Source organism: Anomaloglossus baeobatrachus, chromosome 1 (genome assembly GCF_048569485.1).
Source record: "Anomaloglossus baeobatrachus isolate aAnoBae1 chromosome 1, aAnoBae1.hap1, whole genome shotgun sequence".
Classification (NCBI taxonomy): domain Eukaryota; kingdom Metazoa; phylum Chordata; class Amphibia; order Anura; family Aromobatidae; genus Anomaloglossus; species Anomaloglossus baeobatrachus.
In genome coordinates this window covers 765,352,572-765,369,054 of record NC_134353.1, presented here as the reverse complement: position 1 = coordinate 765,369,054, position 16,483 = coordinate 765,352,572, and the positions used below count along the sequence as shown (strand labels likewise).

The following is a 16,483-nucleotide window of genomic DNA, read 5'->3' as shown; positions in this document are numbered from 1 at the left end:
TACGCCAAAGTATTTCTCTACGTTGGGGTCCCTAGCTTGTGTGTGTCCTCTCATGCAGTTAAAAAACTTACCGTGTATGGGACGCTGAGACCCAGGCTATATATACGATGTGGATTGGTAATAGGTGTGTGTGGGGAGGGTTCACAAACGAAAAACTACTAACATTAAGGAAAAACGTTTGGAACTCCATTCTATGTCTGAACTGGGTGCAAAAAACCTAAAAAACATCACTATGGGGAGATAAGGTATGCACACCAGTGACTATGGAAGGGGAATACATGGAATAGCAGAAACTGCTGTGTGAATACTGACATGAAAAATTCAATAGCTATTTGTAAGAATGAAATGTGAAAAATGGAACCTGCATTACTGCCATGAATATATGAATAAAGAGAAATTTAGCTACTGAATTGATCAATGCAGAAGAGCCCCAACACTACGCCAAAGTATTTCTCTACGTTGGGGTCCCTAGCTTGTGTGTGTCCTCTCATGCAGTTAAAAAACTTACCGTGTATGGGACGCTGAGACCCAGGCTATATATACGATGTGGATTGGTAATAGGTGTGTGTGGGGAGGGTTCACAAACGAAAAACTACTAACATTAAGGAAAAACGTTTGGAACTCCATTCTATGTCTGAACTGGGTGCAAAAAACCTAAAAAACATCACTATGGGGAGATAAGGTATGCACACCAGTGACTATGGAAGGGGAATACATGGAATAGCAGAAACTGCTGTGTGAATACTGACATGAAAAATTCAATAGCTATTTGTAAGAATGAAATGTGAAAAATGGAACCTGCATTACTGCCATGAATATATGAATAAAGAGAAATTTAGCTACTGAATTGATCAATGCAGAAGAGCCCCAACACTACGCCAAAGTATTTCTCTACGTTGGGGTCCCTAGCTTGTGTGTGTCCTCTCATGCAGTTAAAAAACTTACCGTGTATGGGACGCTGAGACCCAGGCTATATATACGATGTGGATTGGTAATAGGTGTGTGTGGGGAGGGTTCACAAACGAAAAACTACTAACATTAAGGAAAAACGTTTGGAACTCCATTCTATGTCTGAACTGGGTGCAAAAAACCTAAAAAACATCACTATGGGGAGATAAGGTATGCACACCAGTGACTATGGAAGGGGAATACATGGAATAGCAGAAACTGCTGTGTGAATACTGACATGAAAAATTCAATAGCTATTTGTAAGAATGAAATGTGAAAAATGGAACCTGCATTACTGCCATGAATATATGAATAAAGAGAAATTTAGCTACTGAATTGATCAATGCAGAAGAGCCCCAACACTACGCCAAAGTATTTCTCTACGTTGGGGTCCCTAGCTTGTGTGTGTCCTCTCATGCAGTTAAAAAACTTACCGTGTATGGGACGCTGAGACCCAGGCTATATATACGATGTGGATTGGTAATAGGTGTGTGTGGGGAGGGTTCACAAACGAAAAACTACTAACATTAAGGAAAAACGTTTGGAACTCCATTCTATGTCTGAACTGGGTGCAAAAAACCTAAAAAACATCACTATGGGGAGATAAGGTATGCACACCAGTGACTATGGAAGGGGAATACATGGAATAGCAGAAACTGCTGTGTGAATACTGACATGAAAAATTCAATAGCTATTTGTAAGAATGAAATGTGAAAAATGGAACCTGCATTACTGCCATGAATATATGAATAAAGAGAAATTTAGCTACTGAATTGATCAATGCAGAAGAGCCCCAACACTACGCCAAAGTATTTCTCTACGTTGGGGTCCCTAGCTTGTGTGTGTCCTCTCATGCAGTTAAAAAACTTACCGTGTATGGGACGCTGAGACCCAGGCTATATATACGATGTGGATTGGTAATAGGTGTGTGTGGGGAGGGTTCACAAACGAAAAACTACTAACATTAAGGAAAAACGTTTGGAACTCCATTCTATGTCTGAACTGGGTGCAAAAAACCTAAAAAACATCACTATGGGGAGATAAGGTATGCACACCAGTGACTATGGAAGGGGAATACATGGAATAGCAGAAACTGCTGTGTGAATACTGACATGAAAAATTCAATAGCTATTTGTAAGAATGAAATGTGAAAAATGGAACCTGCATTACTGCCATGAATATATGAATAAAGAGAAATTTAGCTACTGAATTGATCAATGCAGAAGAGCCCCAACACTACGCCAAAGTATTTCTCTACGTTGGGGTCCCTAGCTTGTGTGTGTCCTCTCATGCAGTTAAAAAACTTACCGTGTATGGGACGCTGAGACCCAGGCTATATATACGATGTGGATTGGTAATAGGTGTGTGTGGGGAGGGTTCACAAACGAAAAACTACTAACATTAAGGAAAAACGTTTGGAACTCCATTCTATGTCTGAACTGGGTGCAAAAAACCTAAAAAACATCACTATGGGGAGATAAGGTATGCACACCAGTGACTATGGAAGGGGAATACATGGAATAGCAGAAACTGCTGTGTGAATACTGACATGAAAAATTCAATAGCTATTTGTAAGAATGAAATGTGAAAAATGGAACCTGCATTACTGCCATGAATATATGAATAAAGAGAAATTTAGCTACTGAATTGATCAATGCAGAAGAGCCCCAACACTACGCCAAAGTATTTCTCTACGTTGGGGTCCCTAGCTTGTGTGTGTCCTCTCATGCAGTTAAAAAACTTACCGTGTATGGGACGCTGAGACCCAGGCTATATATACGATGTGGATTGGTAATAGGTGTGTGTGGGGAGGGTTCACAAACGAAAAACTACTAACATTAAGGAAAAACGTTTGGAACTCCATTCTATGTCTGAACTGGGTGCAAAAAACCTAAAAAACATCACTATGGGGAGATAAGGTATGCACACCAGTGACTATGGAAGGGGAATACATGGAATAGCAGAAACTGCTGTGTGAATACTGACATGAAAAATTCAATGGCTATTTGTAAGAATGAAATGTGAAAAATGGAACCTGCATTACTGCCATGAATATATGAATAAAGAGAAATTTAGCTACTGAATTGATCAATGCAGAAGAGCCCCAACACTACGCCAAAGTATTTCTCTACGTTGGGGTCCCTAGCTTGTGTGTGTCCTCTCATGCAGTTAAAAAACTTACCGTGTATGGGACGCTGAGACCCAGGCTATATATACGATGTGGATTGGTAATAGGTGTGTGTGGGGAGGGTTCACAAACGAAAAACTACTAACATTAAGGAAAAACGTTTGGAACTCCATTCTATGTCTGAACTGGGTGCAAAAAACCTAAAAAACATCACTATGGGGAGATAAGGTATGCACACCAGTGACTATGGAAGGGGAATACATGGAATAGCAGAAACTGCTGTGTGAATACTGACATGAAAAATTCAATAGCTATTTGTAAGAATGAAATGTGAAAAATGGAACCTGCATTACTGCCATGAATATATGAATAAAGAGAAATTTAGCTACTGAATTGATCAATGCAGAAGAGCCCCAACACTACGCCAAAGTATTTCTCTACGTTGGGGTCCCTAGCTTGTGTGTGTCCTCTCATGCAGTTAAAAAACTTACCGTGTATGGGACGCTGAGACCCAGGCTATATATACGATGTGGATTGGTAATAGGTGTGTGTGGGGAGGGTTCACAAACGAAAAACTACTAACATTAAGGAAAAACGTTTGGAACTCCATTCTATGTCTGAACTGGGTGCAAAAAACCTAAAAAACATCACTATGGGGAGATAAGGTATGCACACCAGTGACTATGGAAGGGGAATACATGGAATAGCAGAAACTGCTGTGTGAATACTGACATGAAAAATTCAATAGCTATTTGTAAGAATGAAATGTGAAAAATGGAACCTGCATTACTGCCATGAATATATGAATAAAGAGAAATTTAGCTACTGAATTGATCAATGCAGAAGAGCCCCAACACTACGCCAAAGTATTTCTCTACGTTGGGGTCCCTAGCTTGTGTGTGTCCTCTCATGCAGTTAAAAAACTTACCGTGTATGGGACGCTGAGACCCAGGCTATATATACGATGTGGATTGGTAATAGGTGTGTGTGGGGAGGGTTCACAAACGAAAAACTACTAACATTAAGGAAAAACGTTTGGAACTCCATTCTATGTCTGAACTGGGTGCAAAAAACCTAAAAAACATCACTATGGGGAGATAAGGTATGCACACCAGTGACTATGGAAGGGGAATACATGGAATAGCAGAAACTGCTGTGTGAATACTGACATGAAAAATTCAATAGCTATTTGTAAGAATGAAATGTGAAAAATGGAACCTGCATTACTGCCATGAATATATGAATAAAGAGAAATTTAGCTACTGAATTGATCAATGCAGAAGAGCCCCAACACTACGCCAAAGTATTTCTCTACGTTGGGGTCCCTAGCTTGTGTGTGTCCTCTCATGCAGTTAAAAAACTTACCGTGTATGGGACGCTGAGACCCAGGCTATATATACGATGTGGATTGGTAATAGGTGTGTGTGGGGAGGGTTCACAAACGAAAAACTACTAACATTAAGGAAAAACATTTGGAACTCCATTCTATGTCTGAACTGGGTGCAAAAAACCTAAAAAACATCACTATGGGGAGATAAGGTATGCACACCAGTGACTATGGAAGGGGAATACATGGAATAGCAGAAACTGCTGTGTGAATACTGACATGAAAAATTCAATAGCTATTTGTAAGAATGAAATGTGAAAAATGGAACCTGCATTACTGCCATGAATATATGAATAAAGAGAAATTTAGCTACTGAATTGATCAATGCAGAAGAGCCCCAACACTACGCCAAAGTATTTCTCTACGTTGGGGTCCCTAGCTTGTGTGTGTCCTCTCATGCAGTTAAAAAACTTACCGTGTATGGGACGCTGAGACCCAGGCTATATATACGATGTGGATTGGTAATAGGTGTGTGTGGGGAGGGTTCACAAACGAAAAACTACTAACATTAAGGAAAAACGTTTGGAACTCCATTCTATGTCTGAACTGGGTGCAAAAAACCTAAAAAACATCACTATGGGGAGATAAGGTATGCACACCAGTGACTATGGAAGGGGAATACATGGAATAGCAGAAACTGCTGTGTGAATACTGACATGAAAAATTCAATAGCTATTTGTAAGAATGAAATGTGAAAAATGGAACCTGCATTACTGCCATGAATATATGAATAAAGAGAAATTTAGCTACTGAATTGATCAATGCAGAAGAGCCCCAACACTACGCCAAAGTATTTCTCTACGTTGGGGTCCCTAGCTTGTGTGTGTCCTCTCATGCAGTTAAAAAACTTACCGTGTATGGGACGCTGAGACCCAGGCTATATATACGATGTGGATTGGTATCAAAAACAGGAGGACAAAAGTGGCTAGTATGCAAAAGTATAACAAATATTTATTAAGTAGTAGACACATCAAATAAAAAGAATATCATGGAGAAGAGAAAAAAGACATGACATGAAGAAATTGGCACAACAGATGGTAAACAGTTAATGCAAAGGTCTGCACCGGAGGCTAAAATGATGCGATACTGTGCAGTTACAATGAAAGTACAAAATCAATCACAGAAACATACCCAGTGCAGCCGGATTAACAAGTAATAAAGTGCCAGTAGTGCAAACGACAGAGGTCTGGATACCCCCCTAGGAAGGGTAACGCGCGTTTCGCGTGGACAGAGTGACACGCTTCATCAGACCGTGAGGGATATGATTAGCTCCGTTACCAGGAAGTACTAAATGGGCCAGCTGACTCATCACATGGTTACTGAAGCCCAATGAATGGTGGGGAAATCGGCGCATGCGCGGTCGGCGCGGGCGCCCGGGGATGCGCACACAGCGTCAGACAGAGCGTGCACGAGAGGGGGCGTGGTCCCCAGTCCTGCACGCCGCTACCATGGAGACGCCGTCGGGCAATCCGGGACACCAGGCGCGGACCACGCATGCGCACAATACACCATCCGCGTCGAGAAGATAGCAGCTGTAAGTAAAAACCCACAGTAAATAAACACAGAATAGTGCCTGCACGGTGCCGGTAAATCACATGAAAGCGTATAACAATTTAATCCGCAACCAATGAGAATGGAATACAATAATTAGTAAAAGATTGAATATCCATGGCAAGCACTCGTGCGGAGACAAAAAGGCTCTGAAATAAATTCTTCAAACCGACGGTGGTGGTTAAATGCTGGTCACACAGAACGGAGAAGAAAACTGTGAAAAAAATGAAAAATAGGAAAAAATTAAAAACAATATAAAAACAAATAAAATTCTGGAACAGATGCCGGAGAATATCAGACAGGCAGATGTTCCAGAAAAGGAAGGGGGGTGAGGGAAAGAGGATCTACAGGAAGGGGGCAAAGCTAAGGGACTCATTCAGGCCAGCTGGGGTCAAAGAACCCAAGATGGTAATCCACTTAGTTTCCCTTTGGGCAAGGATTTTCCTGATATTACCGCCCCTACTACCGACATGGATTACATCTATACCCTTAATCCTAAGGGACTTACTATTACAATCGTGATGACTACGAAAGTGTCGGGGCAGGGTTTTAAGGGTGGAGATATCCACCACCGTCTTGGCCGCACCAATGTCCCTCACGTGTTCACGGACCCTAACTCGGAGTTCCCGTGAAGTCAGACCTATGTAGACCTTCGGGCAGCCACAAGTGGCATAATAAACCACATTCGAGGTTGCACAGGAAACATAACACCTGATATCGAAAGTGCGGCTGCCGTCTACGGTTGTGAAGGTCTTGCTGCGGGGGACATTGGTGCAGGCAAGACAGTGGCCACATGGAAAACAGCCATGTAGAGGGGCAATCTGGCCAAAGGGATAGGACACCGCTGGAACGTAATGACTGCGCACAAGGTAGTCTTTAAGGTTCCTAGAGCGTCGTGCCGTCATAAGTGGGTGATCGGATAGATGGGGACTCAAACTCGGGTCGCTCTTAAGAATTGGCCAGTATTTATTCAAAATATCGCGCATCGTTTGCCACTCATGATTAAAAGTTGAAATGAAGCGAACCTCTCCGAAACCCCTATCCCCTCGACCAGAAGGCTGTAGGAGCTCCCGCCTCTGAGTATTCCGAGCCCGATTGTAGCCCTTTTTGATGGAGCGTTGACTGTAGCCCCTAGCAACCAATCTAGAACTAAGATCTTCCGCCTGTGCCTTGAAATTATCAGAGGTGGAACAGATCCGCTTCATTCTGAGAAACTGACCAACCGGGATAGCTTGAATAGTACTGGAGGTGTGAGAGGATGAAGCATGTAAAAGGGAGTTGACCGATGTCGGCTTCCTGAAGACGTCAGTCTGTAGCTGCCGACATGGGTCAACTCCAATGGAAATGTCTAAAAAATCAATCTGCTGTAAATCATATTTGAATGTGAGTTTTAAATTAATGGAATTATGATTCAATGTGTCCATAAATAAGGTAAGCTGCTCCGCTGTACCCTGCCAAAGGATAAATACATCGTCGATGTATCTAATCCAGCACTGCGCATGGGCAGCCGCCTGGACGCCCTCGTCGCCAAAGATGCCCCTCTCCCAATAGCCGAGGAACAAGTTGGCGTACGAAGGCGCACAGGCCGCGCCCATCGCAGTGCCGCGTGTCTGTAAATAAAAACGATCTTTAAAAATGAAAAAATTGTGTGTAAGAGTGAAGCGGAGCAGCTCAAGTATAAGTTCACAGAAATGGCCATCCCGGTTGGTGTTGCCCAGAAAGAAGCGGACCGCCTCTAAACCATCCTCATGATTGATGCTAGTATACAGGGCCTCAATGTCTGCTGTCACCAAAAGGGTATCGGTATCCACAAAAATCCCGTCGACCCTGTTCAGGACGTCCGTCGTGTCTTTGGCGTAAGATGGTAAGGTCTCAACGAGTGGCTTAAGATAGTAATCTATGAATCGGCACACTGGATCACAGAGACCATCAATGCCAGACACGATCGGACGCCCCGGTGGGTTTTCGGGATTTTTGTGGATTTTGGGCAGAAGATAAAATGTCGGAATCTTTGGAGAGGTTACAAATAAGCCATCAAAGACTTTTTTAGTGATGATGCCATCCTCGAAAGCTCCCCACAGTATCCGGTGGAGTGAATCGGAGTAATGAACCAGAGGGCTCGACTCCAATCTCAAATAGGTTTGTCTATCACGTAACTGGCGGTATACCTCTTTCTCGTACAGACCGTTAGGCCAAACCACAATGTTTCCTCCCTTGTCCGCCGGTTTTATCTGTACATCATCGAGATTTTGCAAATCCCGGAGTGCCCTCCTCTGTGCATGGTTGAGATTATCAAATCTACGTCTTGTAGAAAGAAGTTTAAATTCATCAGAAACAAGTCTAGTGAAAATCTCTACAGAGGAACAGAGGGACAAGGGAGGAAAACGTGTGGAACGTGGTAGGATGGAAGATGGAAAAACACCCTGTTGGTCTACCTGTTGTTCAGTCAAGAGGTCTTCCAACACCTGGAGAGCTTCTTGTTCGGCCCGGTCAGTAGAGTTAAAGGACAAAGGGTTTTTTGAGTGCAACTTTTTCAACAGGACCTTGCGAGAGAAAATATGGAGGTCCTTTAAGGCTGTAAAGAAATCGAATGAGTTAGTGGGAGAAAAACTGAGACCTTTAGATAATAGTTCGACCTGAATTTGGGAAAGTGAATGTGAAGACAGGTTAATTACCTGTAGAGCATTTTTATGTTGTTGTCTAGTCATGGGGGGATCCGTTGGAGGTCTAGGCGTATCCGCCTGTTTCTTCTTATATCTCCTTTGGGGTATAGGCATCCTATTCCCGGATGTGGAGGGATCATATGCCTCTGTGGAGGATTCCTCACCTGAGGTAAACGACCGTATTGAAGTAGATCTAGAGCGTGATCGGTTCTGATTAAATCGTCTAAACGGTCTAGAACGGTCGGTTGACATCCTCCATTTATAGACCCTGTTGGATTGCAGGTCAAGTTCATCCCGATGGAATTTCTTAATTTTACTGTCCTTGACCTCTTTCTCCCACCTAGACATATCACTCTCAATATCCATCTCAAAAGTTTTAAAGGCCTCCGTACTGAGTCCCGCAACGATCCTGTTTTGTAAATCAACTGTCTCAGTCTCAATAGCCCGGAGTTGTGAGCTGTTAAGATCACATAACAATTGAATAAAACCCTTTGAACAGTTGTTGGCGAAATCTTCCCATTTGTCTTTGAAGGTATTATCATCTATGTCAAATGATGGGAACACCTGGACCCTGAGTCCTCGTGGTATAAGTCCTTGTTGTAGATACCGTTCCAAAAAGGCGCGGTTCCACCATATTTTGGTGCGTTTGTGAATGAGCCCCTTATATTTAGCCACTTCTTCCCGCAGGCTCACCTCACCGGACCTGGCATCTGCACCACCGTCATGTCTGAAAAAATCATTGAGCTGAGACCGCCACGTCTCTTCTCGCACATGGAAATCCATAGCCAAAAATGGAGACACTGTGCAAAACACAGAAAGCAAAGTTAGAATACCATAAAAATCCATTAGGCAATATACATGTTCACAATGAAAAAGGAACCACGGAAAAAAGCAAGAGGGTTTAAACCGTGGACATGATGCACACCACAGGCAGCAATCAAAAACAGGAGGACAAAAGTGGCTAGTATGCAAAAGTATAACAAATATTTATTAAGTAGTAGACACATCAAATAAAAAGAATATCATGGAGAAGAGAAAAAAGACATGACATGAAGAAATTGGCACAACAGATGGTAAACAGTTAATGCAAAGGTCTGCACCGGAGGCTAAAATGATGCGATACTGTGCAGTTACAATGAAAGTACAAAATCAATCACAGAAACATACCCAGTGCAGCCGGATTAACAAGTAATAAAGTGCCAGTAGTGCAAACGACAGAGGTCTGGATACCCCCCTAGGAAGGGTAACGCGCGTTTCGCGTGGACAGAGTGACACGCTTCATCAGACCGTGAGGGATATGATTAGCTCCGTTACCAGGAAGTACTAAATGGGCCAGCTGACTCATCACATGGTTACTGAAGCCCAATGAATGGTGGGGAAATCGGCGCATGCGCGGTCGGCGCGGGCGCCCGGGGATGCGCACACAGCGTCAGACAGAGCGTGCACGAGAGGGGGCGTGGTCCCCAGTCCTGCACGCCGCTACCATGGAGACGCCGTCGGGCAATCCGGGACACCAGGCGCGGACCACGCATGCGCACAATACACCATCCGCGTCGAGAAGATAGCAGCTGTAAGTAAAAACCCACAGTAAATAAACACAGAATAGTGCCTGCACGGTGCCGGTAAATCACATGAAAGCGTATAACAATTTAATCCGCAACCAATGAGAATGGAATACAATAATTAGTAAAAGATTGAATATCCATGGCAAGCACTCGTGCGGAGACAAAGAGGCTCTGAAATAGGTGTGTGTGGGGAGGGTTCACAAACGAAAAACTACTAACATTAAGGAAAAACGTTTGGAACTCCATTCTATGTCTGAACTGGGTGCAAAAAACCTAAAAAACATCACTATGGGGAGATAAGGTATGCACACCAGTGACTATGGAAGGGGAATACATGGAATAGCAGAAACTGCTGTGTGAATACTGACATGAAAAATTCAATAGCTATTTGTAAGAATGAAATGTGAAAAATGGAACCTGCATTACTGCCATGAATATATGAATAAAGAGAAATTTAGCTACTGAATTGATCAATGCAGAAGAGCCCCAACACTACATGGCAGTAATGCAGGTTCCATTTTTCACATTTCATTCTTACAAATAGCTATTGAATTTTTCATGTCAGTATTCACACAGCAGTTTCTGCTATTCCATGTATTCCCCTTCCATAGTCACTGGTGTGCATACCTTATCTCCCCATAGTGATGTTTTTTAGGTTTTTTGCACCCAGTTCAGACATAGAATGGAGTTCCAAACGTTTTTCCTTAATGTTAGTAGTTTTTCGTTTGTGAACCCTCCCCACACACACCTATTACCAATCCACATCGTATATATAGCCTGGGTCTCAGCGTCCCATACACGGTAAGTTTTTTAACTGCATGAGAGGACACACACAAGCTAGGGACCCCAACGTAGAGAAATACTTTGGCGTAGTGTTGGGGCTCTTCTGCATTGATCAATTCAGTAGCTAAATTTCTCTTTATTCATATATTCATGGCAGTAATGCAGGTTCCATTTTTCACATTTCATTCTTACAAATAGCTATTGAATTTTTCATGTCAGTATTCACACAGCAGTTTCTGCTATTCCATGTATTCCCCTTCCATAGTCACTGGTGTGCATACCTTATCTCCCCATAGTGATGTTTTTTAGGTTTTTTGCACCCAGTTCAGACATAGAATGGAGTTCCAAACGTTTTTCCTTAATGTTAGTAGTTTTTCGTTTGTGAACCCTCCCCACACACACCTATTACCAATCCACATCGTATATATAGCCTGGGTCTCAGCGTCCCATACACGGTAAGTTTTTTAACTGCATGAGAGGACACACACAAGCTAGGGACCCCAACGTAGAGAAATACTTTGGCGTAGTGTTGGGGCTCTTCTGCATTGATCAATTCAGTAGCTAAATTTCTCTTTATTCATATATTCATGGCAGTAATGCAGGTTCCATTTTTCACATTTCATTCTTACAAATAGCCATTGAATTTTTCATGTCAGTATTCACACAGCAGTTTCTGCTATTCCATGTATTCCCCTTCCATAGTCACTGGTGTGCATACCTTATCTCCCCATAGTGATGTTTTTTAGGTTTTTTGCACCCAGTTCAGACATAGAATGGAGTTCCAAACGTTTTTCCTTAATGTTAGTAGTTTTTCGTTTGTGAACCCTCCCCACACACACCTATTACCAATCCACATCGTATATATAGCCTGGGTCTCAGCGTCCCATACACGGTAAGTTTTTTAACTGCATGAGAGGACACACACAAGCTAGGGACCCCAACGTAGAGAAATACTTTGGCGTAGTGTTGGGGCTCTTCTGCATTGATCAATTCAGTAGCTAAATTTCTCTTTATTCATATATTCATGGCAGTAATGCAGGTTCCATTTTTCACATTTCATTCTTACAAATAGCTATTGAATTTTTCATGTCAGTATTCACACAGCAGTTTCTGCTATTCCATGTATTCCCCTTCCATAGTCACTGGTGTGCATACCTTATCTCCCCATAGTGATGTTTTTTAGGTTTTTTGCACCCAGTTCAGACATAGAATGGAGTTCCAAACGTTTTTCCTTAATGTTAGTAGTTTTTCGTTTGTGAACCCTCCCCACACACACCTATTACCAATCCACATCGTATATATACCTGGGTCTCAGCGTCCCATACACGGTAAGTTTTTTAACTGCATGAGAGGACACACACAAGCTAGGGACCCCAACGTAGAGAAATACTTTGGCGTAGTGTTGGGGCTCTTCTGCATTGATCAATTCAGTAGCTAAATTTCTCTTTATTCATATATTCATGGCAGTAATGCAGGTTCCATTTTTCACATTTCATTCTTACAAATAGCTATTGAATTTTTCATGTCAGTATTCACACAGCAGTTTCTGCTATTCCATGTATTCCCCTTCCATAGTCACTGGTGTGCATACCTTATCTCCCCATAGTGATGTTTTTTAGGTTTTTTGCACCCAGTTCAGACATAGAATGGAGTTCCAAACGTTTTTCCTTAATGTTAGTAGTTTTTCGTTTGTGAACCCTCCCCACACACACCTATTACCAATCCACATCGTATATATAGCCTGGGTCTCAGCGTCCCATACACGGTAAGTTTTTTAACTGCATGAGAGGACACACACAAGCTAGGGACCCCAACGTAGAGAAATACTTTGGCGTAGTGTTGGGGCTCTTCTGCATTGATCAATTCAGTAGCTAAATTTCTCTTTATTCATATATTCATGGCAGTAATGCAGGTTCCATTTTTCACATTTCATTCTTACAAATAGCTATTGAATTTTTCATGTCAGTATTCACACAGCAGTTTCTGCTATTCCATGTATTCCCCTTCCATAGTCACTGGTGTGCATACCTTATCTCCCCATAGTGATGTTTTTTAGGTTTTTTGCACCCAGTTCAGACATAGAATGGAGTTCCAAACGTTTTTCCTTAATGTTAGTAGTTTTTCGTTTGTGAACCCTCCCCACACACACCTATTACCAATCCACATCGTATATATAGCCTGGGTCTCAGCGTCCCATACACGGTAAGTTTTTTAACTGCATGAGAGGACACACACAAGCTAGGGACCCCAACGTAGAGAAATACTTTGGCGTAGTGTTGGGGCTCTTCTGCATTGATCAATTCAGTAGCTAAATTTCTCTTTATTCATATATTCATGGCAGTAATGCAGGTTCCATTTTTCACATTTCATTCTTACAAATAGCTATTGAATTTTTCATGTCAGTATTCACACAGCAGTTTCTGCTATTCCATGTATTCCCCTTCCATAGTCACTGGTGTGCATACCTTATCTCCCCATAGTGATGTTTTTTAGGTTTTTTGCACCCAGTTCAGACATAGAATGGAGTTCCAAACGTTTTTCCTTAATGTTAGTAGTTTTTCGTTTGTGAACCCTCCCCACACACACCTATTACCAATCCACATCGTATATATAGCCTGGGTCTCAGCGTCCCATACACGGTAAGTTTTTTAACTGCATGAGAGGACACACACAAGCTAGGGACCCCAACGTAGAGAAATACTTTGGCGTAGTGTTGGGGCTCTTCTGCATTGATCAATTCAGTAGCTAAATTTCTCTTTATTCATATATTCATGGCAGTAATGCAGGTTCCATTTTTCACATTTCATTCTTACAAATAGCTATTGAATTTTTCATGTCAGTATTCACACAGCAGTTTCTGCTATTCCATGTATTCCCCTTCCATAGTCACTGGTGTGCATACCTTATCTCCCCATAGTGATGTTTTTTAGGTTTTTTGCACCCAGTTCAGACATAGAATGGAGTTCCAAACGTTTTTCCTTAATGTTAGTAGTTTTTCGTTTGTGAACCCTCCCCACACACACCTATTACCAATCCACATCGTATATATAGCCTGGGTCTCAGCGTCCCATACACGGTAAGTTTTTTAACTGCATGAGAGGACACACACAAGCTAGGGACCCCAACGTAGAGAAATACTTTGGCGTAGTGTTGGGGCTCTTCTGCATTGATCAATTCAGTAGCTAAATTTCTCTTTATTCATATATTCATGGCAGTAATGCAGGTTCCATTTTTCACATTTCATTCTTACAAATAGCTATTGAATTTTTCATGTCAGTATTCACACAGCAGTTTCTGCTATTCCATGTATTCCCCTTCCATAGTCACTGGTGTGCATACCTTATCTCCCCATAGTGATGTTTTTTAGGTTTTTTGCACCCAGTTCAGACATAGAATGGAGTTCCAAACGTTTTTCCTTAATGTTAGTAGTTTTTCGTTTGTGAACCCTCCCCACACACACCTATTACCAATCCACATCGTATATATAGCCTGGGTCTCAGCGTCCCATACACGGTAAGTTTTTTAACTGCATGAGAGGACACACACAAGCTAGGGACCCCAACGTAGAGAAATACTTTGGCGTAGTGTTGGGGCTCTTCTGCATTGATCAATTCAGTAGCTAAATTTCTCTTTATTCATATATTCATGGCAGTAATGCAGGTTCCATTTTTCACATTTCATTCTTACAAATAGCTATTGAATTTTTCATGTCAGTATTCACACAGCAGTTTCTGCTATTCCATGTATTCCCCTTCCATAGTCACTGGTGTGCATACCTTATCTCCCCATAGTGATGTTTTTTAGGTTTTTTGCACCCAGTTCAGACATAGAATGGAGTTCCAAACGTTTTTCCTTAATGTTAGTAGTTTTTCGTTTGTGAACCCTCCCCACACACACCTATTACCAATCCACATCGTATATATAGCCTGGGTCTCAGCGTCCCATACACGGTAAGTTTTTTAACTGCATGAGAGGACACACACAAGCTAGGGACCCCAACGTAGAGAAATACTTTGGCGTAGTGTTGGGGCTCTTCTGCATTGATCAATTCAGTAGCTAAATTTCTCTTTATTCATATATTCATGGCAGTAATGCAGGTTCCATTTTTCACATTTCATTCTTACAAATAGCTATTGAATTTTTCATGTCAGTATTCACACAGCAGTTTCTGCTATTCCATGTATTCCCCTTCCATAGTCACTGGTGTGCATACCTTATCTCCCCATAGTGATGTTTTTTAGGTTTTTTGCACCCAGTTCAGACATAGAATGGAGTTCCAAACGTTTTTCCTTAATGTTAGTAGTTTTTCGTTTGTGAACCCTCCCCACACACACCTATTACCAATCCACATCGTATATATAGCCTGGGTCTCAGCGTCCCATACACGGTAAGTTTTTTAACTGCATGAGAGGACACACACAAGCTAGGGACCCCAACGTAGAGAAATACTTTGGCGTAGTGTTGGGGCTCTTCTGCATTGATCAATTCAGTAGCTAAATTTCTCTTTATTCATATATTCATGGCAGTAATGCAGGTTCCATTTTTCACATTTCATTCTTACAAATAGCTATTGAATTTTTCATGTCAGTATTCACACAGCAGTTTCTGCTATTCCATGTATTCCCCTTCCATAGTCACTGGTGTGCATACCTTATCTCCCCATAGTGATGTTTTTTAGGTTTTTTGCACCCAGTTCAGACATAGAATGGAGTTCCAAACGTTTTTCCTTAATGTTAGTAGTTTTTCGTTTGTGAACCCTCCCCACACACACCTATTACCAATCCACATCGTATATATAGCCTGGGTCTCAGCGTCCCATACACGGTAAGTTTTTTAACTGCATGAGAGGACACACACAAGCTAGGGACCCCAACGTAGAGAAATACTTTGGCGTAGTGTTGGGGCTCTTCTGCATTGATCAATTCAGTAGCTAAATTTCTCTTTATTCATATATTCATGGCAGTAATGCAGGTTCCATTTTTCACATTTCATTCTTACAAATAGCTATTGAATTTTTCATGTCAGTATTCACACAGCAGTTTCTGCTATTCCATGTATTCCCCTTCCATAGTCACTGGTGTGCATACCTTATCTCCCCATAGTGATGTTTTTTAGGTTTTTTGCACCCAGTTCAGACATAGAATGGAGTTCCAAACGTTTTTCCTTAATGTTAGTAGTTTTTCGTTTGTGAACCCTCCCCACACACACCTATTACCAATCCACATCGTATATATAGCCTGGGTCTCAGCGTCCCATACACGGTAAGTTTTTTAACTGCATGAGAGGACACACACAAGCTAGGGACCCCAACGTAGAGAAATACTTTGGCGTAGTGTTGGGGCTCTTCTGCATTGATCAATTCAGTAGCTAAATTTCTCTTTATTCATATATTCATGGCAGTAATGCAGGTTCCATTTTTCACATTTCATTCTTACAAATAGCTATTGAATTTTTCATG

At 41.9% G+C, this 16,483-nt stretch overlaps 2 protein-coding genes across 2 annotated transcripts in view; both read right to left on the bottom strand.

The window, feature by feature from the left end:
• Positions 1–16,483, bottom strand: part of SUSD2 (sushi domain containing 2) — a 384,373-nt gene that overhangs the window by 222,582 nt on the left and 145,308 nt on the right. The gene's annotated exons all lie outside the window — the stretch shown is intronic.
• On the bottom strand, positions 5,436–9,524 carry LOC142299874 (uncharacterized). Its single transcript, XM_075341856.1, has 3 exons — positions 8,690–9,524; positions 8,450–8,589; positions 5,436–6,228 (listed from the first exon to the last, which is right to left on the bottom strand). Exons 1-2 carry the CDS (start codon positions 9,521–9,523, stop codon positions 8,584–8,586), a joined length of 840 nt encoding a protein of 279 aa, XP_075197971.1. The 5' UTR covers position 9,524; the 3' UTR covers positions 5,436–6,228; positions 8,450–8,583.